Source organism: Thamnophis sirtalis, unplaced genomic scaffold, assembly GCF_051295495.1.
Source record: "Thamnophis sirtalis isolate CommonGarterSnake01/CBP01778 unplaced genomic scaffold, rThaSir2_p1.2 scaffold_7, whole genome shotgun sequence".
Lineage (NCBI taxonomy): Eukaryota > Metazoa > Chordata > Lepidosauria > Squamata > Natricidae > Thamnophis > Thamnophis sirtalis.
In genome coordinates, this window is record NW_028261387.1 from 26,503,602 (window position 1) to 26,526,642 (window position 23,041).

The 23,041-nt window shown below is 36.1% G+C and overlaps 1 protein-coding gene across 1 annotated transcript in view; it reads right to left on the reverse strand.

Annotated features, from left to right (window-relative positions):
- PATJ (PATJ crumbs cell polarity complex component) overlaps nt 1-23,041 on the reverse strand; it is a 159,312-nt gene that overhangs the window by 5,045 nt on the left and 131,226 nt on the right. The window contains exons 34-43 of the mRNA XM_087719579.1: nt 19,400-19,483; nt 17,449-17,642; nt 16,725-16,872; nt 15,440-15,526; nt 12,697-12,814; nt 12,012-12,052; nt 11,181-11,303; nt 9,686-9,790; nt 4,309-4,412; nt 211-334 (exon numbers count right to left, since the gene is read on the reverse strand). Of these exons, the coding sequence (XP_087575705.1) occupies nt 211-334; nt 4,309-4,412; nt 9,686-9,790; nt 11,181-11,303; nt 12,012-12,052; nt 12,697-12,814; nt 15,440-15,526; nt 16,725-16,872; nt 17,449-17,642; nt 19,400-19,483 (1,128 nt within the window). The remainder of the gene's footprint in view (nt 1-210; nt 335-4,308; nt 4,413-9,685; nt 9,791-11,180; nt 11,304-12,011; nt 12,053-12,696; nt 12,815-15,439; nt 15,527-16,724; nt 16,873-17,448; nt 17,643-19,399; nt 19,484-23,041) is intronic.

Genomic DNA, 23,041 nt, shown 5'->3' on the forward strand with positions numbered 1-23,041 from the left:
GCTGATTATTAATTTAAGGATAATATTCACTTCAATTAAACTATTGAAACAAAAAATTCAAGGAAGCGTATGGAAGTTGTTCCAGTTTTCTATATATCATTGTAATATTTAAAAAAAAAATCTAACTTTTCTCCCATGTTCCTCATCAAAAGGGTGAGTCAAACTGAATATCAATGCAAAGGCCCATTACAAACTAACATTTTGGAATACCTTGGAAAAAATGGTCTTGACATATATAGGCAGGTCTCCTTGTGGGCTTCCAAAGCCTCCTACAATGCTAAAGCCCAATCCATCCGACCCTTTCTCCAACACAATGATTTTAGGTTGAGGTGGTCTGAAAAAGACAACAAACATCCATTAATACATTGCCTACTTAATATGAGGAAAAACAGCATCACTTGAGAATCAAGATCACATGAAGTGTTAATACCACTTTATAATGCCTTGGTAAGACAACACTTGGAATACTGCATTCAGTTTTGGTCGCCACGATGTAGAAAAGATGTGGAGTCTCTAGAAAGAGTGCAGAGAAGAGCAACAAAGATGATTAAGAGACTGGAGGTTAAAACATATGAGGAACGGTTGCAGGAACTGGGTATGTCTAGTTTAATGAAAAGTAGGACTAGGGGAGACATGATAGCAATGTTCCAATATCTCAGGGGTTGCCACAAAGAAGAGGGAGTCAAACTATTCTCCAAGGTACCTGAGTGTAGAACAAGAAGCAATGGGTGGAAATCAAGGAGAGAAGCAACTTAGAACTGAGGAGAAATTTCCTGACAGTTAGAACAATCAATCAGTGGAACAGCTTGCCTCCAGAAGTTGTGAATACCCCAACAGTGGATGTCTTTAAGAAGATGTTGGATAGCCATTTGTCTGAAACAGAATAGGGTTTCCTGCCTAGGCAGGGGGTTTGACTAGAAGACCTCCAAGGTCCCTTCCAACTCTGCTATTGTATTGTACTATAGCTGGCTCATTCCATCAGAGCAATGGCTGCCTTGCACTGGTTTTGTCTATTTTATTAATGGCTCCCAAGCTTAAGATCTTTTTTATTTATTTTTAGCTCTGGGAGCTCTTGATGGGCGATATTAAAGTTTGGAATACAAAGTATGGATTCAATAACTGGTCCTTCCAGGAATTAGCTATGTGCTTGCAATAATGCTGTCAACTCCCTTCTATTCCCCAATACTCCCCTGTCTTTATTTTCAGCAGCTGAAATAAGAAAATGTAACATTTTCCATAACTGAAAACTACAGGCTACTGATCACTGCAGTTATTAATACTGTAAGAATTCATGAAACAAAGAATGCATAGCACTAAAACATGACAAATCAGGAATACACATATTTTCTAATTTGATTGAAACATTTTAAAAATATTTTTATTTATAGTTTTTTAAAATAACATCCATAAGTACTTGAACAGTGTATTGTGGTTCAATACACTTTATACATAGTACTAATGATAATTATAATACTATTTACATATACATACTCATAATCTTTCAACTTCTAACATTTGTGTATACATTGTAATTATAATATATTCTATTATATATCAATAATTTGACTGAAACATTTGTTTGGTAAGACAAGTGTTTTTGGCAGGAACCTTTAGCATAATTTGCCTACTTCCTTTTTTCCTGGCCAGATGCCCTTCATATCTATTGGGAGTACAAGGAAGTCTGGAGAAGACAGAGTTAGTTGAGGCGGAGGACCAGTTATGAGAGATGTGGAATTAGTTCTAAGCAGGCCTAGTGGCATCATAGGTCAGGATTGATTCCATCGAAAGGATGATGGGATGGAATGTAGTCTGGATTCCCAGGAGGGAGGGTGTGCATTTTAGAGAGGCATAAGGCAATTCAGTTCAGATTGTTTGTGTGAGAGAAAAAGAGTGAAATGGCTACTTCTTAATAATTGCAGAGTATATGCTTGGGGGGGGGGGCTTTGCTTTAGTTTGGCAAGATTCTATGTATGGGTGAATAACAGTGAAAAAAATTGGGAGAATCACATCATGTATTTTGGGGTGTGTGTGGAGCTTGAAAGATGGCAAGCTGTATGGAGAAACATGTTCTGGACATAGTGGGGAGACAGCTGTGTCCTCAGTATTCCTTTCATTGTTGTCTTTCTCTGTCTGTGATGGGCATAAATATTTCTGCTTCACAGACAGAATCATTCCACTCAGGATGCAACCACAAGCTAGTGCTCTGCCTTGAATGGAGTGGCTTCAGCTTTCTTACCCAACTTAATAATGGTGCATGCAAGACTAAACAACTTGAGTGACATGACCATATTTCCAGTAATATATTCCCGTAACATAGATGTAGAGATAGTATTTATGTTTATTTAACTATAAAGATGGTAACAAGGCAATCTCCACTGGCCTTGTGACTAAATAAAGCAACAATAAGAAACAAGAGTTCAGCAAACTGCATTTCCTAAAGCTTTGACATGCATCTGATTAGCAGGAAACTAAGAATTAGAACAATTATCTTCTTCTACACCAGAGTGTCCAACCTTGGAAACTTTAATACCTATGGACTTCAACTCCCAGAATTCCTCAGCCATCATTGCTGGCTGGGGAATTCTGGGAGTTGAAGTCCACAGGTCTTAAACTTGCCAAGGTTGGACACCCCTATTTTAGACAAAACAATTAAACAAGAAATTGCCTGACCAAAGATTGCCAAGTCTCTTGAAGAAAGGTGCATTTTAAATGTATATATAAAAGAATTAATTCAATATATTATGGCAATATATGTCTGTGTGCTGTGATTCATGATATCCAAATGAGAAAGCATTCAACTTAATTTTTAAAAAGAACAAGTTCGTAGAGCATTTATCAAGACATTTTTGGAAAAAATCCACATTTAATTTCTCTAGCAGAAGATCATCTGGAATTGCAGTTGTCATAAATCATCTCAAGCGAAAACATAGCCAGGCAGAAGGATAATAAACATGACAACATGTCAGTGGGGGAAAACCCACCCAACCTCAGAAGATCTGCTTGTTCTTTTGATCAGTCAAAAGAATGAAAACAAAAATTTTCCAGCAATCTGAAAAATCCATTGTCATGTATTTTGCGCTATTGGAAACATTATCTGAAACATTATCTGCTTGAAAGTAGAAATATTTACATTAACTGTCAGAAGAGAGAATCGTAAAAGGTTTCTACAAATGCTACAAAATGGATATGGGGAAGAGAAATTAGAAATATTGAAAGCATGCCCGATTCCGATTTATGAGCTAATAGCCATGACTTGCATTGGACCACCATAAATTCAGATGCACAGGGAGAATGATGAAGGGCTGCTTCTATGTCCAAATATTTGTCAAACTTAAGGAAAGCAGAATTACACAATTACACAATTCATGTTCCATATAATTCTGCACTGGGTAGAGTTTATAAAGGACTTGGCTCTGGGTAGAGTTTATATAGGACTTATATCCTGCCATACATAGCGAAAAAGGCATCCTCAAAGTTGAGAAACAGCAGAAATAATTTGACAGTGTAGAAGATCCTAATGCTGACCTGCACATTTTACAGACTATGGACAACATCTAACCTTCAGGTTGTTCTTGTCCAGCCCGCGGCAATGTTGGAGGGGGCAGCATCAGTGGGAGGGGTGGGCAGGGCAGCATTGGCAGGTCAACAATGGCAGGTAGAAAAGTGACATTGACGGGGTGGGGCAGGAGCCCTCCACAATAGTCCCAGTTTTTTATGTGGCCTTTTGGGAAAATTAATTGCTCAGCCCTAATCTAATGTAGAAGGACATGGTGGCTCAGTGGTTAAGACACTGAACTTGTCGATCAGAAGGTTAGCACTTCAACGGTTCAAATCCCTAGCGCTACATAACGGAGTGAGCTCCCGTTACTTTTCCCAGCTTCTGTCAATCTAGCAGTTCAAAAGCACGTAAAAATGCAAGTAGAAAAATAGGGACCACTTTGGTGGGAAGGTAACAGCATTTCGTGCGGCTTTGGCATTTAGTCATGCTGGCCACATGACCATGGAGATGTCTTCAGACAGTGCTGGCTCTTCAGCTTTGAAATGGAGATGAGCACTGTCCCATAGAGTCATAAACGACTAGCACATATGTGTGAGGGTAACCTTTACCTTTAATCTAATGTAATGCACAAAATTCAAAGGCTTGCACGCATGCAAAAACAAAGAAACAAACAGCAATTATACATCTATCAGTCTATCATCGTAATAACATTTTCATTATTCCTCATATTTTCAATATGGCACAAGCCTTATTTTGAGCATGAATCTGTTCTTTCACCTATCAGATTATCAACAAATGTATGTACTTACTCTGCGTATTCAGAATGATGCTCGGTGGGTGGAGTAAAGTTAGTGCTGGAAGTCATATTCTCTATCTGGCTGGCAATGGCACTGATGTTGGTATCAGCCACTACCTACAGTGCAATAGAAGAAGAAACAAGTATCAACAATGTGTGACTTACTACAATGTGTATAATACTAGCAATGGGATATATTTGATGGACATATTAATGGACCAATGAAAAGTTGAAGCACTGACAATGTATCCTGCTTAAGGCTCAAGTAAAAACTGGTAGAAGTGAACCAAAAACATGTTTATTCAGTTACTCTTTAAAGAATTGATTCAGCCACCCAAATTGGACCTGGGGGAACAAATATTCAGCCCATGGGTGACTCTTTTAAGCCTCAAAGTTCATTCGTAAGTGTTCATTCACTTCTTTGAAAGTTTTATCTTCAAATACAGGCAATATATCAATTTAACTCAACTTTCCAGTTAGAATGAAATCATTACAAAACTGTTCATATTTCCTGGTTGTTTGGTTGTTTGTTTTAATGGCAATAATCCTCTCTCTCTCTCTCTCTCTCTCTCTCTCTCTCTCTCTCTCTCTCTCTCTCTCTCTCTCTCTCTCTCTCTCTCTCTCCCTCCCTCCCTCCCTCCCTCTCTCTCTCTCTCTCTGTGTCTGTCTGTCTGTCTGTCATTGGCAGTAGAAGCACAGTAAAGTTCAAGAACTCACAAAAAGCTTTTCTTTATCTCGTTACCAGGACTGCAAACAGCTGATTCAATTATCTAGGAGCATCCAAACAGTCAGGCTGGATCAAATATGCCCCAGAGACCCTAATCTCTCCTTTGCAAGAGCATTAACACATTTCTTTGTGGTCCTGCCCTGACAATTAGCATTTCCACAGCTCTATCTCCAGTCATCTGACCTTTCCTACCCATTTTATCATGAGGTCATTTTGCTGATAACAGAATTATTTAATGATGTGTCAGTGATGAATATCAGATTTTAAAGAATGAATTCACTTCTGTGGTATGAATTCAACTTCAGGCAAACGAAGAGCACAGTTATTTAAACACAACATACTATTCATATTTTTATGGACATATCTGGATATTGATACAGACGGTGAGAATATGGCAAGCTGTGAAAATGACTAATACTTTTCAAAAAAAATTAGCCATACATGTAATAGATTAAGGCTTTAATCTAGTTAATTTAAAATGTGTGATAGCAAAATCCATATTTTATTTCTCCTACTTAATTATTTTTAAAGTAAGAAACATATTGCAGGAGCTAGGCATTATTGAACATCTGACAATCTGCTTCTCTGGAAGTGCTAATGTAACTGACAGTATATTTTTTTACCTCATAAGCCAATAAACTGAGTTTCCTGCATTGCTAAAATATTACTGCCTGTGTACTACTTAAAAAATAAATATTAGCAATGTGTATTAATATGTGCCTAATAATAGAATATAGCTCCATTCTTGGCTGTCAATATTATTTTCACATTATTTTAAAGCAGCTAACTATATCATTTGACTTAACTGCACATTCCTGTGTCATCTGTTCCAAACCAAAAGTTTATCTCCTCCCCAGAATCATTCAATTTTTTTCGCTTTGGATTTTCACTGGAGGTGATTCTTTCTTGATATGGTCCATAAATATAAATCAGGCATCACCTTCCTTGCCAAGGTTGGGCAAGTTTACCATCTGTAGACCTCAATTCCCAGAATTCCTGAGTCAGCTATGCCGGTTCAGGAATTCTGGGAGTTAAAATCTACAGGTAGTAAAGGACCCATAGTTGCTCACCACTGCTCCGTGGGCAGAAACACAATATTATGGGCAGAAACACAATATTATTGACCTCAATCTCATTGCCCAAACTTCAGCAACTTATGAATTTCAACTGCTGGCTTGGAATTCTGGGAGTTGAAATTGCTAAAATTGAAAAACACTGTGTTATAAATTACTGCAGCTTCTGAATCAATTTGCAACATTTCTCCCATTTCTATCGCAATTGATCTTTTGAAATAGAATAAGGAATATGAAAATATTTCAGTGTACTCTCCTTTTCAAAAAAAGTTTCAGTTGGGATATTTAATTCCATCAAAGTGGTCTCTCAAGGCTGGTTTATTATAAACCATTTATTATAAAGCCTTAGTAAGGCCACACCTGGTATACTGTGTCCAGTTTTGGTCACCACATTATAAAAAAGATGTTGAAAAGAGACTTTTAAATAAGTGCAGAGAAGAACAACTAAGATGATTAAAGGCTTGGAAATTAAAGCATCTGAAGAATGGCCGCAGGATTTGGGTTTGGCTAGTCCAGAGAAAAGAAGGACTAGGGAAGACATGAAAGCAGTATTCTCATATTTGAGTGGCTACTATAAAGAGAAGGGGATCAGGCAGGACAAGAAACAATGGATGGAGACTAATCAAGGAGAGAAGCAACCTGAAATTAAGGAAAAACTTCCTAACAAAGAGGACAATTAACCAGTGGAACAGCTTGCAGTCTAAAGTTGTGGGTGCTTCATCACTGGAGGTTTTTAAGAAGAGACTGGACAAAATCACTTGTCTTAAATTACTTGTTTTGTTTTTAGAAGAGCATGCCCTTTTTATTTATTTTCTAAAATATGTTTTGTATTTCTGCAGATGCTGTGTTTTTCCACACACACTATTTCCCTCTTACTTTTCTGTGATTCAGCAATTCTTGCCACCCGAGTTTGCTGAAGGAAGAAATGATTTCAGCCTTTAAATATATATTCCTATTTCAATCAACCTCTTTGCAGGTTATTGCACTTTGAGATTGATGCAGACCTATCAGTGATGTTTATTAATATTAAAAACATTCAAGTTACAGTCAAAAAGTTGAATGTAGGTATTTTATCATCCTGAATTTAGTGAATTGAAATGTTTTTTTTTTCCTGTGCAGGAACATTAATGCTTTAGACATGCTGTATTTTAGGCTTTCTCATATCGGGACTTTCTCCAGATTGTTAGGTATTCAAATTCATTGCCATTTTCAGTTCATGCATTTTTCTCTTTATTTGTGTATTTTCAGTTTCATTTATTTTTACAATGCTTATAAAATGTGGTCTAATCAAAACTGATTCTAAGCAACATTCAATTCTCCGCTCTATGTGGGGATAAAACAAAAGCAAAATATACACCACACAAAATACAGCCCATACAATCACATATCAAAGACCCAGGGAATAAATTACAATCAGCCCATACACGATTAGAGTAACTGCCATTGCTAAAGGCAAATGGGTTACCACTCAGTATAAACACATGTGTATACAGATTAAATCGCAGGGCAAAAATGAAATGATGTAATTGCCCCAGGATTGGGCTGTAATGCTAATTTTAGAAATTCTCCAAGATAAACTTCCAAGAGAATTTAGAACAATTAAAAATGGGAGAGAAAGGAAAAAAAAATGTTTTTCCTAAGAGCCAATTCACACAATTGTTTAGACATATATATTTCAGTGAATAGAATTGAAAGCTGAATAAGTTTTTTTTCTTTTAGTTTCTTTTTATATAACTTTCAGATTCAGATACACAGGTAGACCTCGACTTTCAACCACAATTGAGTCCAAAATTCCCATTGCTAAGCAAGGCAAGTGTTAAGTGAATTTTGTCCCATTTTATGACCTTTTTTTGCCACAGTTGATAAGCAAATCACTGCAGTTTTTAAGTGGATCATATGAAGCAAATTTGGCTTCCCCCATTGTCTTTCCTAGTCAGAAGCTGGCTGGGAAGATTACAAATGGTGATCATATGACACCAGGACACTGCAACTGTCATAAATACATGCCAGTTGCCAAGTGCCCAATTTTTGATCACATGACCATGGGGATGCTGCAAATGTCATTAGTGTGAAAATTGGTCATGTCACTGCCGTTGTAACTTGGAATGGTCACTAAATAAATGATCAAGTACTACCTGTACTGTTCACCAGAATTGGATGTAATTGCAGTTATAGTAAAAATCTAAGCAAAAATGAATGAAAAATCCAGAACTACAGAGACTCTGCCAATATTTTACTACCTAATCTTAGACAAAACAGAAATCAAATCTTCAATTTACATTCAGGATTAATCACTTGTCAGATACGGATTCTGCATTTTTAGCTGGTTCCCAACAGATTTCTACAGATGAACTCTTTTTGACTCAGCCAACTTTTGCTTTAAATATATTCAATATAAATAATTGTAAATTGTACTGGTATAAGAGATAATAGTTGTAAAAGCCCACTGATCTGTACTGATAAAAAAGTTAAGCACCTATCTTCCAAAATCCTGCAGAAATTAATGGATATAAAATGCATAAGACTCAGGGCAAGGTATATGATCATTACAGCCCAATAAGATAAATTGGGATTGATGATAGCGTATCTTGCTTTTAAGCAATTTGTATAGGTCAACTAATAAAATAACCACCTTGCAGTTTATAAACAGCAAGAGAGCACATTTTCATTTTTGCCTTCTCAAATTAAATTAAAATGAGAGATGAACCCTCCAGTTCAAGTATTGCACCTGAGTTGTATTATAAAATCCATACCACTGTTAACAAAGTCTTTTGTTTTGCTCTTTTTCCTCTGAAGAAGGAAGAAGATGTTAACTTGACAGAAAGCTCCATCAAAGCTCCATAGTAAAAGAGAAAAATCTGTTTTAGTCAGGTAGTTTTTGTGTGTGTCTGCAACAGGATTTAATTAGTTTATCAATATAAAGTACAGAGCACAAAGAAAAAGGAAAATAAAGAAGGAAAAGGGGAAGAGAGAAAAGTGTAGGGTAAAGAAGAAAAAGAAAAATGTTGACTTCCAACTCTTTTGGTGCAGTAGAATAAGGTAGAAACATAAAACCTCAACTTTTTACTTTTATGTGACAACATATACTAGTCATTTCTCTAATAACAAACCTACTTAATCAGCAAAACCCAAAATTAAACCCATTTCATTTTTTTCCACCTCAAGCAAAGTCCAAAAGCAATTGCCAAGTAGAAACAAAATCAATTGTGTTCTTTTCTTTAATAAAAGCAGTAAATTTAGCCATTTCTGCTAAATCTATCAACTTTTGCAGTAATTCATTTATCCATTGTGGGAATCCGAGAGGAATCTGTTTTTTGTTTTAAAAGTGATGGCAGCTAAAAAGCAGCAATTATTATTTTTAATCATTTCCCTTTTTCCATTTTCTTTATATTTTGAACCACCCTGCCCATAGTTATATGTGCAAGAATAAAATGTGCTTGAACATAATAGATTTTTCTTTCATCCTGCATAATTGACATCAGTAAACACCCTGTGATGTCTATTGCTGGGAACACTCAGGACATTATTTAAAATTACCCCTGAAATCACTGACACCATTGCACAGTTGTCTGTTCAATTTATCATTATACCTGCAGGATGATGGTCCCATAGGCATTCTTCAGCAGATTTACTACCTCAGCATGAGACAGACCATCCAAAGGCTGCCCATTAATACTGACAATCCTATCACCAACCTAAAAGAGAGAAAAAATAGAATATAGATAGAAATATGGGTAGCATCAGGGATACTGGAATAATCGACTTGTTTTGCAAGTGTGGTGCTGCACAGTCATGTTTCTTATTTATAAAAACACAATAGTCCAATTTATAAAGCCCAGTATTTTAGCCACATGAATTTGTCCCTAAAATTAATGTATCTTCTAAGGTAGGGATAGCAATAGCAGTTATATTTATATACCACTTCATAGGGCTTTCAGCCCTCTCTAAGCGGTTTACAATGTCAGCACATTGCCCCCACAGTCTGGGTCCTCATTTCACCCACCTCGGAAGGATGGTAGGCTGAGTCAACCTTGAGCCGGTGAGATCTGAACCGCTGAACTGCAAAGTCAGCTGAAGTGGCCTGCAGTACTGCACCCTAACCACTGCACCACCTCGGGATATCCAACCCTTAGTCCGTGGACTGGCACCAGGCTGTGGCATGCCAGAAACTGGACCACGCAAACAAGCAAAGCCCCATCCAAGGATGCACGCAGCACACAAACCCACGCCCCCTCCAGTCAGCAGAAAAACCTCTCTCCACAGAACCGGGTCCCTGGTGCCCCAAATGTTAGGAGCCACTGTTCTAACGCCAGGAGGTTTTAGTGCTAGTAGTCCATATGTGAGACGTCTTGCTCCAAATGGTTGAAATATAAATTTAATAAATAAATAACCAACTGGATATTGAAGAGATTTATTTTTAAGATACTGTAAAGCTGTTATTCATGATTGATTGCTACTCTGGATTTGTTAACCTTATTTTATTAATAGTGCTTTAAAAAATTGTTGATCTGTTTCTGTAATTTGTGAGCTGTTTTCAGCAACTATTTTCTAATTCAAAAGAAAATGTGGTGCTGATGTTTTTGTATAAATAAAATAAAAATTAGGGGGGGGGAGAGAACTCTTGCTCCAATTTCATAATCTAGGTGCAAAGAAAATCATTGTAAATGGAAGAAGAGACTACTGGTAGTGTGTGAAACACTTTTTTCCCCTAGGGTTACTTGGTGAAGTGAAGATGTTAGTCATAACTGCTATTATTTTCCCTACAAGTCATCCAGTATCTTCTGAAATTGAAAAAAGAAAAAGAAAATGAATTTCCTGCTTTTTTATGTTGCATTAAGATTGAAATAGGAAACTACATGAGATGAGTTCACTGTCTTGATTGCAGAAATCGTAGTACAGAAATTCAATTTTCCACAATTGCTGTTATTCACAGCAGTGGACAAAAATGACGTTCTTTAGCAGCAAAATGAATGAAGCACCTTCCAAAGTTGGAAAAAGAAACATTTTTGGAGGTAATAAGAACAGCAACATCAGCAAGAAAATAAGGCTAGTGTTTATGCACATATCAGTCATTCTTTCACTTACACGTAGTTTATGTGTGCGTGCTGCCACTCCATTGGCTTGAATCATAGCAATGAAGATCGGAATATCTGCCAAGGGACTTCCCTTGCCACCTGCAATACTGATACCAAGAGCATCGTTCAGGCCCTTAACAGAAAAAGCAGAGTTATAAGAATTACTTATTTTGCCCAAGTTTCAAATATATAACCTGTGGATCTGGTGTCACATGTAATGTAATTAAGCAGGACACAATGTGATATCTGATTTTCCATGCCTTGTTCAAAAATGCCATGTCCATCAAATTTTCGAATTGTTTTAGTGACATTATTAAGCACATACAAAGGAAGCATATTTTTTTTTGCATTCATTGAAAGCAAAAACCGTGAGATTTCAATGACATAATACAAAAATCTTTAAAATCTATACAAGAGACTCCTATATTCTCTAGTGGAAGCTGAGGTACCATGGTCAAGCTAATTCCATAATTTCTTTTATTTATTTGCTTAGAATTGCAAATAAATTTGACCACTATAATTTTTTTTAAGACTTATATACCCCTTTATAGGGCTTTCAGCCCTCTCTAAGCGGTTTACAGAGTCAGCATATTGCCCCCACAGTCTGGGTCCTCATTTCACCCACCTCGGAAGGATGGAAGACTGAGTCAACCTTGAGCCGGTGAGATTTGAACCGCTGAACTGCAGATAGCAGTCAGCTGAAGTGGCCTGCAGTACTGCACTCTAACCACTGCGCCACCTCGGCTCTTGATGAATAAATCCATTCATTGTTTACACACTGGACAAAAAAATAGTTTTGCTCTTTCTTGCTAAATATATTAAATAAGAAGAAATTACTGACCCTTGTTATTTCCACAGTTCTTGGGCTTATGTCTGCTCCAACTGATAAAAAAATAAATATATAGAATGATTAAAGGCTAAAGCTATCACAATATTATGTTTTCTACTTATTATTTCAAAATGATCACAAATATTGTGCTCTTTTCCCCAAACTGAAGGTTTCAAGATGTACTGTATTTGGTCCCGGAGTCCTACGGGATTTGGCGGCATATAAATCTATTAAAAGTTAAAGTTAAAGTTTACAACTTCCTGATTTCATAGTTAATATGGCCAATAGTTTGGAAGCCAGTTTGTTCTAGTGATTGAGGTACCAGGCTAGAAAGCCAGAGTTCAAGTCCCACCTTAGACATGAAAACCACATGGGTGACCTATGGCCAGTCACTCTTTTCTTAGATCCACCTCATAGGGTTGTTGTAGGGAAAATAGGAGAAGGAAGGATGTTTTTGCTGCTTTGAGTTATTTGTAAAAATAAAGGCTGGATATGGACAGATAGCAAAGGGGGCTAAACATTTTTTAAGTTCTGAGAAACAAAGTAATTGATTAACTGCACTATAAGAGGGAGAGTATTTGAAATATTCCATTATTATAGCTAATCTCGATAAGCGCAGTTGTTTTTTGGAGCAAACTCAAGAGCAGAATATCCATTATAATTCACAGATATGTTAATTGTTTGTTCTCTCCCATACCTGAATTTCTCTGAGAAGGATCAGCAGATGATCTCTTAGCGCTGACTAAATTCTGCAACGTGGAGATAACCGGAGCAAATGTAGGATGAAAGTGGCTAGGGACATTATGTTGGCTCATCTGAAAAACCAAGAAGAACAAATAAAGCTCAAGCTAGAATTTACAAGGTTGTTCCACATATAATCCACACCAGCTGTTTATAGTTTCTCTCATTGGTTATAACATCTATCATTCAATCTGTTCATTAAACCATGGATGATGATTATGTTATCCAAGATGCTATTAAGAATTTCTAAATCACTACTGTGTTTCCCAGAAAAAAAACCAGGGTCTTATTTTCTTTTGACCCCCCGAAATAATCACTTGGCCTTATTTTCAGGGAGGTCTTACTATTTTTGAGGTGCAAGGGGCCCCTTAACCTTGGCCCATGGATCAGTTGATCCAAAGATGGCTGGAACGTCTGTCTCTGTTTCTGGCACATTCTTGTCAGCCCTAGCGTCATTAGGCCTGCCGGAGCATGGTAGCTAGGGTTTGTAGGAGCGGCCTCCATGAGGCCATTCCGCATGGATGGCAGGTGCATGTGAGGTTCGTAGGGCATGTTCCCCCTTCCCCCCCCCCCAGGCTCTGTTTTAGGCCCAGTACTCTTCAACATCTTCATCAATGATTTGGATGAGGGAATAAATGGGGAACAGATTGCAGATGACACCAAACTGGCAGGAATAGCCAACACTCCAGAAGACAGGCTTAAGATACAGAAGGATCTTGACAAACGTGAACATTGGGCACTATCTAATAAAATGAAATTCAATGATGAAAAGAGTAAGGTTCTACATTTAGGCAATAAAAATGAAATGCACAGGTAGAGTATAGGTGGTATCTTGCTCAGTAGTAGTAATTGTGAGAGGGATCTTGGAGTCCTAGTGGACAACCATTTAAATATGAGCTAGCAGTGCGCAGCAGCTGCCAAAAAAGCCATCATAGTTCTAGGCTACATAAACAGAGGGATAGAATTAAGATCACGTGAAGTGTTAATATCACTTTATAATGCCTTGGAATACCACACTTGGAATACAGTTTTGGTTGCCACGATGTAGAAAAGATGTGGAAACTTTAGAAAGAGTGCAGAAAAGAGCAACAAAGATGATTAGGGGACTGGAGACTAAAACATATGAGGAACGGTTGCAGGAACTGGGTATGTCTAGTTTAATGAAAAGAAGGACTAGGGGAGACATGATAGCAGTGTTCCAATATCTCAGGGGTTGCCACAAAGAAGAGGGAGTCAAACTATTCTCCAAGGCACCTGAGTGTAGAACAAGAAACAATGGGTGGAAACTAATCAAGGAGAGAAGCAACTTAGAACTGAGGAGAAATTTCCTGTCAGTTAGAACAATTAATCAGTGGAACAGCTTGCCTCCAGAGGTTGTGAATGCCCCAACACTGGAAGTCTTTAAGAAGATGTTGGATAGCCATTTGTCTGGAACAGTGTAGGGTTTCCTGCCTAGGCAGGGATTTGACTAGAAGACCTCCAAGGTCCCTTCCAACTCTGCTATTGTATTATATGGCAGGTACCAGCTGTAAATGCATTTAAATATTTAGGGGAAGGGCTTATTTTGGGAGAAGGGCTTATTTTAGTGCATGCGCTCAGAATCCCAATTGGGCTTATTATCTGGAGAGGTCTTATTTTCAGGGAAACAGGGTACTAACATATTCACTACTAACATATTCACACCTCAGAATTTAAAATGGATTTTTCAAAAAAAATAGAAACATGCATGGACAAAATTCTAATTTGGCTTTTTAGTTGAGGGAAGACATATTGTGCCAACATGATGAAAAGTTAGAGAATCTGGCAATTGAGGCTAACAAGGTTGGAATTTATTTATTGCACTTCTAACTTTCTTTAGACTTTTTATTCCATCATATCTGGAGCCCAGCTGCTAAGACGCAGGAACAAAACTCTATCACTCTCTTAATGAAATAGATTTTCAAGCTGCAGAACACTAATCAAATGTCTGGATCAATGTTCCTCTGTATGCCGAGGGAATTCATTAGCAGTAGCATTCTGTATCTTGGAGAAAGAGTAGCAAAGTGAGGTAGTAATACCAGGATTGGACTTGTTTAGTTTAGTTTATGTAAAGCAAAAATAAATGGTGCATCCAAAGTTTGGAAACTGGGCACAGATTGGGGAATGAATGATCCTAAACTGAATTAAGAACATAAGAGAAATGATATTGATAAATATATCTATGCCTTCCTGGAAGAATGCACAGTAGTTTGTTGTATACCTTTCTAAAATGAGAACATAACATCCTGTGATTCATTATTATCAGTATAGGAAGGTTCATTTTAATGTATCTTATGTCCACTGCATGTAAAATGGATGGCATGAGATGACTATGGTGGCTGAAAGTGGCTGGTAAAAATGATACTGCTCCCATGGCCTTTCTGTAATTAATGGTTTCATGAAAAATCAAATACATGCATAACTGTATAGAAATTATTAAAAATGTATTTCTAAAACAGGATTTTTCTGTCAGTTAAAACACGGGAATTGTCCCAACTATTAAGGATGCCTTTAGATAATTAAAAATGATAGATATAAACAGTTTTTTAAAAAAAAATTAAGTTTATATTTCCAATAATTTTATTCCAATGATAAAACCAGCCAAGACAAACTATTTATAAATACCTTTTGTGATCCATTACTTTAGTATTCTTTTTAATGCATCATCAGCTGCTACTAACCTGACTGTTTTGAGATGTCTTTCTTGAGGATAACGAAGATCCTGCCCTCAGCCGTCCAATCTCCAGTTGCACAAGTCCTTGGGCACACTTTGATATACAAAATACAAGATAACATATTCATTTTTATTGCTGTCCCTCCAAAAATTATACCTCTAAATAAACCATGACCATTTAAAATGTCCTAGTCCTCAGAAGACCTGGCAACATCCATTTCCCAAATTGCTCTTTTTTCTCCAGGTTATCTAGGTTATATTATATATATATAACAATATATATAATATTGTAATCAATGGAGTATACTAAGGACTGTACAATTGAAAGTTATTTTTATCTGCATACATTCAGCTAGATTGTGGTTTGTTTAATTAGTGAATGATCCATCTTGGACCAATTCTGTAAACAAGCTATATTATGACTTAGTGGGATTTCCAAGTGATCTTGTGTTTTTTAAAATCTTTTTTTATGAGGAATAACCAAAAAATCAAGTTTTTAAAGAAGGCAGCCCTTATACACTGAAATAGTACTACCACTTAGTAGGATTCCACAAAATGCATTAGTAGAATTATATAAAATGCTGTATGTATGTATGTATGTATGCATGTATGTATTTAGTCTCACAACCCCTGGTATGCCCAAATATGGGAGGAAGCAGACTGCTTCCTTTCTCTGTCTATTGGCTCGTCACAAGAGACCATCACGACAGAAAGCCATTATTTTTACTGTTGCCTTTGTTACATTTGTGTTGCATTTATTTATTTATCTTTATTTATTTAGTTGCATTTATTTATTTATTTATCAGCACAAATGCAACATATATATATATATATATATATATATATATATATATATATGTATGTATGTATGTATGTATGTATGTATGTATGTATGTATGTATATATATATATATATATATATATATGTATATATGTATATATATGTATATATATGTATATATATGTATATATATGTATATATATGTATATATATGTATATATATGTATATATATGTATATATATGTATATGTTTTTTTGTGTGTGTGTGTGTGTATACAGTATATATGTATATGTAAATACTTTCCTGATAAATGTGGTTTATTTCCATTAACTACAGTTAAAATTAAATAGAGTGTATGATTAAACATAAAAGCTATATATAATGTAGCACACAAAATTGAAGCTCCCATCATGCTTGTTTTGATGAGACTGAACTGTGTTTGAACACTTTGTCTGAACTTAGTATTTCCGAAGGATGTTACATTCTACATAGACTCAGCTGCATACTCACCTTAAGAATGGTGGCTACCACCTCTTGAGAAGCATGTCTGACATCCTCACCATTGACAGACAATATCTGATCTCCTTGAATTAGTCGCCCATCAAGGTCAGCAGCTCCTCCTTTGACAATGTCAGAGATAAACACGCCACTTCCATTTCTAACAATATAGGCAACATATGTACTGTATTATTAAACAACTAAACTATACGCATTATTTATCTGCAATTACACATTGTTAATTATTTCCAGCCCCAAACCAGGACTGCTGTTCTTGCTTTTCTAAAGGCAATAATATAGCTAAAGGCAATTTTCATTGAAAGCCTCCTCAATCAGAAAGGTCACATTCTGTCACTTAGCCAATGTATTGTGGTATAGCAAATTGTTTTGCTATATGGCTAAATTGTTATCATCAATACATTTTCAGATAAGAAACAATCTCTATCAACGTACTTTTGCACACAGAATCCCAATGCCACTACACAAAACACTATACAAAACAATATAATGGAAAACATCGTATCTTCTATTGAACAGTTCATTTTAAGTCTACTGCCCCTGAACTGGTAAAATGCTAATATAATTGCTAGCATAACACTTATAATAATTTCAGGACATTATGTAAATTTTATAAATATAACATAGCAGTAAGTGCCACTATGACATTGGTATGCCCTCTCTGTTTCTACTGCAAGAAATATCTAAAGTGAATTATGATCAACTATATATTCCTTACCTTTTCCCTACAATGCTAAGTCCCAATCCTCTGCCCATTTTCCGCTGTAGGTCTACAAGGAAAACCTCCAAATTTTCTTCATCTTTATAATGAGCTTCATCTCTATAGACAACAAGCCGCACTTTTGGAGGTGTTTGCCTCAAGGCAGTGATAGCATCTTCATGGCTGGCATTTCTCAAGTCCATGCCATTAACCTAAAATAAAATAAAGCTTGGATGTAGAGTTTACTTACTGGATTCTAATTAGTTTGATAACAGTGGTGTATTATATTAGAGGCAAATTAGCATAAGCTGCCCAGAGTTGCCTTGTGACAAGATTACTGGCAAACAAAATTAACAAATAAATGAACAAGCACATAAACAAATAAATTTTCCTAGGACTTCCCCCCAAAAAATACATTTTTGGAAAATTGCTTCTGTCATTCCAGCATCTCTAGGCCAGGTTAGAGTTAAGGTTTATATAGACTCAGTGCAGAATACCAGAAATTCTGCCAATTCACTTGAAAGATCATAAAATCATGGCTAAATATTTCAAGAAGGCAGTTTTCAACTCAACCCATTTGATCCAGAAAGTTTATTCACTTTGAACTCCAAAATCTGACTGATCTTAGTGAGACCAAATTAGGAGTGAAAAGATGAATTTTCCTTATTTTGATTAGCTACAGTGACAATTAGAGTTCAGAATGACTAAACTAATATACCGATTATAGTTAACCATAGTTCAGAAACTGGAAGGTCCCAGGTTGTTTGGCTGAGTATTCTAGTTGAACCAGCACTTATTCATAAATATTGTTTTGTATAATTTACTAAAATAAATCATAGCTTCCCTCTGCTTACATTACGATATATAAAATCTCTTATTATTTATGCTTCTTAAATAATTGAGTAAGAATATATCCATTCTTAATTTCTGATAACATTATTTGAAAATGTAGTTTTCCCAAAATCCTTTGAGCAAAGTATCATGATGAAAAATCAAGTACTGTATGTTTTCTGAAGGTGTAACACTGAAATTCTACATGTCTACTGTAAAGTCTACTAATTTCAGTAAGATTTATTCATGTGTAAATAGAAATAGCATTGCTTTCTTACCCCTGCTGTTTTGTATGCATAATAAAGATGTACCTGTTTTTTTTTTTAATTTCACAATTCTATCCTTGGAAAGCAAAATAACATTTTTATATATTCCAATAGATGGCACACCACACCACACCACAGCAAAGCTTTAAATTGGCCTTAAAACAAATATTAATATTAAATTGCAAAGGGAGCCATAACACTGTTTTCATTATGACCAAGGCCAAATAAAACTTTATTTCGGTTTTAACTACAACTACTGCAACTTGAAACACGTACCCTGATGTAATTTCTGGAACAGATCTGGTATTATACTATATTCATCTCTGAGAAAGCAATTTTCATATGCAAGGACCTACTTTTTAAGCCTTCACGCAATGCCTTCATTACATTACTAGATTAATGTAATTGACTTGCAAAACATTGCCTTCAAAATCGAAGCAGTAGTACATAGGTGACAGCTATTTTAGTGCAGTAATTATTGAAAGTGAGCTGAAAACCAGGAGACAATTAGTTGTGGCCCTTTCTTGACACAAAGCTGGCTGGATGCCTGTTACTTTCTCTCAACTCTGGGGTAGAAGCAATGGCAAATAATTTCTTTAAAATATTGCCAAGAAAACTTAATGGACTTTCCATGTAGTTGGTAAGAGTGAAGACTGATTTGAAGTCACCTCACACACCCCTAAGAATATTTATAAATTATGTACGGTAATTTATGATAAGATATATTGGTGGGACTCAAACAATTAATACTGAATTTTGAATTCCTGTACTTCCCAGCTGGATCAAATTATCAATCTTAAGGCATTTTAACACATCCATACAATTATCCTGAAGACAAGAGAAATATTCAAGGAAGTAAACTTGAAACTCACTTCCAGAATTTGATCACCAGCCCAAAGTCGACCATCTCTAGCAGCTGCTCCTTCTTCATAAACTTCATGTATGACTATGGCATCCTAGAGAAATATATAAACTTTATATCAATATTTAACAGTTTGAAAACTGGTAGTTCAGCATATAGAATATTGATAGGCAGATAGGGAGGGAGGGAAGGAAGGAGGTAATTACATGTCAAATTTCCTATTACATATAGTGTAAATATATTAAATATTAATAGGTATTGTGTAAATGTTTAAGTCCTTCTTTAATACTGTATGTAAGTTTAGGTGCATCAATAGAATATAGTGTCCAAATCACAGTAGGTTAGTAAATTCATTATGCGCCCCATTGGTCAGATTCAACCTTGAATATCTGTATCATAATTTAAGAATTTAGACAAACTGAAACCGATTCATAAAAGGACACACTCACTCTGTCCCTCTCTCTTTAAAAGAAACCCTCTTTTGGTTCTGAAAGGGCATTGTAAAATCCAATTAACATGAAACTACCAAAAAGTTTGGGAGAGTGGGAACAACTTTGCCTGATTCAATAGGTGTTGGGTGGGGCATCAGAGGCAGCCTCTACCTCTCATAAGGGCCTCCCTGTAGCCATGATTCACCTTTTTTTTGGCACCCTGAGAAAGCTTTCACAGATCTGGGGCAGGTATACAGGTAGTCCTCGACTTACGACCACAAATGAGCCCAAAATTTATGTTGCTAAACAAGGTAGTTGTTAAGTGAGTTGTTCTTCATTTTACACTCTGGTTCAGACAATTCAAAATAAAATTGGACAATCTCTTTCAGAAATATTTTACTATCAAGCATATAGTCCTGACAAAATTAGTAATTATTCTCATGCATGCAAACAGATGTCCTTTTGCCCTTCCAAGGACATCAGAATCTTGTCTTCAGAAAGCAGTAATTTGCTTCCATTTCCCCATCATTACAGTATCATTTTATCTTTCTCTCTCAAAAAAAAATCTTAATTTTATCTGGAAACAATCTTTGGAAAGGCTAGCACATTAGCACAAGACAACAGTCTGTAAATCCATTGAGTTTCTTTAGGAAATATGATTAAAATTACATCTAACAAGCCTCGAAAATAAATACATCAAAGGTAATTTTAATCATATTTCCTAAAGAAACTCAATGACTTACAGACTGTTGTCTTGTGCTGAAGGAAGGAAGGGAGGGAGGAAGGAGGGAGGGAGGGAGGGACGGATGGACCATCTGCAAAGTCTTCCTTCCTTCCTTCCTTCCTTCCTTCCTTCCTTCCTTCCTTCCTTCCTTCCTTCCTTCCTTCCTTCCTTCCTTCTCCCCCTCTTCTTTCTTTCTTTCATTTATACTTCCTATATCTAAGCCACCCATCTCTCATTCAGAGAGATAAGAGAAAAGTACAAACATTTCTTAAAAAGGGAATTGAAAATTTAAATCTTCACTTTGGTACATAAAAGGAACACTAAGAGCAAACATTTACAAAACTGTTGTTTCTTCTGAAACAAACATTTTGTTGTTTCCTTTGAGCATAAGTGAACTATAAGTGTATATCTAGTAGCTTTTTCTCTTCAATTTTTTTCACTTCTGCAATTGATATATAGCTTTTCCCACAAACTTACAGCTATAGTAAAATTACCATAAATATCTAAAGTTCTTTGAAACCATCACTGCAAATTCCGGCCCAACATGCAGGTGCTGACCACAGAAAACTGAACCAGACATAGGTCTCAAAGATGCTTCTATAAAGTTACTCTCAATGTCAATGAGAGAATCTTACCCATCCTGTCTTTCAACTTAACATTTAGAATTTATTCTTGATATAAAGCCATTTATAGTAGACAGTGTAAGTTAGTGGGGGTTCAGAAGAATGTGTTCAATTTAAAAAATATCTTTCCTGAAACAACACTACATCACTCAGAGCAAGTGACACGAAGCGAAAAAGACAAGGAGGAAAGTAACAACATCTTTGCCCTAAAGCAGTTCTTTTGATCAAAGGATTGTTTTGAAGCTTCTCTTTTTCTTTTAAACATCAGGACTATGAGTATTTACAACTATAATGCTATTGGAAAATGTTACACTGCCGTATCACATTTCTAATTACTGTTTTTGGGTTTTGAGGGACATTAGTGGCTATTTATTTACAGAATACCACAAAACCGCAAACTACTGCGGATTCAGGAATCAATCTGTTTACAGGAAGCTGCACAATTACAGATATGAAAATATGGTTTATGTATGCTCACAGAGCAATATCGTTTTTTTTGGGGGGGGGGAGGCCTGAAAAATGCAACTAGCATGGGCAGAAAATTAGAGAATAGGTTTTTTTTTTATTAGTAGAGCAGTCAGTTTTTCAGCTTGCCTCCCAAATAAACAGACTCCGGTATCAAAGATCTGCATTAAAGATAAGAACTACAGTGTAGTCTAAGGTAAGATATGCAGATTTAATGTGGCACAAACTATAACTTTCTAATGTAGTACAGGTAATCCTTGATTTACAACAATTTGTTTAGTGTCCATTCAAAGTTACAACGGAACTGAAAAAAGTGACTTATGACCATTTTTGATACTTATGACTGTTGCAGCATCCCCATGGGCACATGATTTATATTTGGATGCTTCATATTTATGATGGTGTCCCAGGTTTTGTGATAATCTTTTGCAATCTTTTGACAAGCAAAGTCAATGGGGAAGCCAGGTTCACTTAACAAGCATGTTACTAATTTAACAATTGTGGTGATTCACTTAACAAATGTGGCCAGAGAAATCATAAAATGGGGACTTAACAAATTTCTCACTTAGCAACATAAATTCTGGGCTCAGTTGTGGCCATAAGTCAAGGGCTACTTGTACTTTCATATGCATTCTTCTGTTTAATTTTTTTTACAACCATGCTTTTTTCTTAAGATGCATGGTCATAGTGAAATTCAGTTTACTGGCTATGGCTACTTGTACCTGATCAAGGATATTTGCAGGGTATGGATTAAAAAAAAGAAGTCAAGATGGTACTAATGACTCTGGTCAACCCTGAACAAGATTGTAGAAAGTATACCTAACTGATTACACCATCATAAATTCTGTCCATGGTCATAGAGAAACACCATGTTGCAATGAGATATTTATATACAGAGCCTATCTAGAACAGACAATAGGAAGGCCAAGATGTGGTATCATAGGTTTTCTGAACAGCTAATAAGCCAAATCCAGGACCTGCTCACAGTTTGGTAATTCTGCTCCAGAAAAATGATTACCCCATGCACTTCAGTTTCAATAACAATCAAAAGATAGGCAAAATTTACATATGGATATGGAAGTTTGGATGGGGAACAAGTCCAGATCCATGTGTGGTTGTCATTAGGTTCAAACAGCATTAACAACTCAAATGCAAAGCCAAATACCACTGCAATAAAATAGGCAGTGCAATGTAGCTATGTGCTTTGGACAAGAAAAGTGATAAAATGGATCCCAAATTAAGTCTGACTGTATGTCAGATAGCATTCTTTGGCCTGTATGCATTTTAAAAAATGCACAGCAGGTGGCAGAATCTGATCTTAAAATGTTAATAGGATTGGGCATGATCCTGTGGTGGTGGGATACCACCTGGAAAGCTATGGCTTCAGGCTAACTTGGAATATGTGTGTG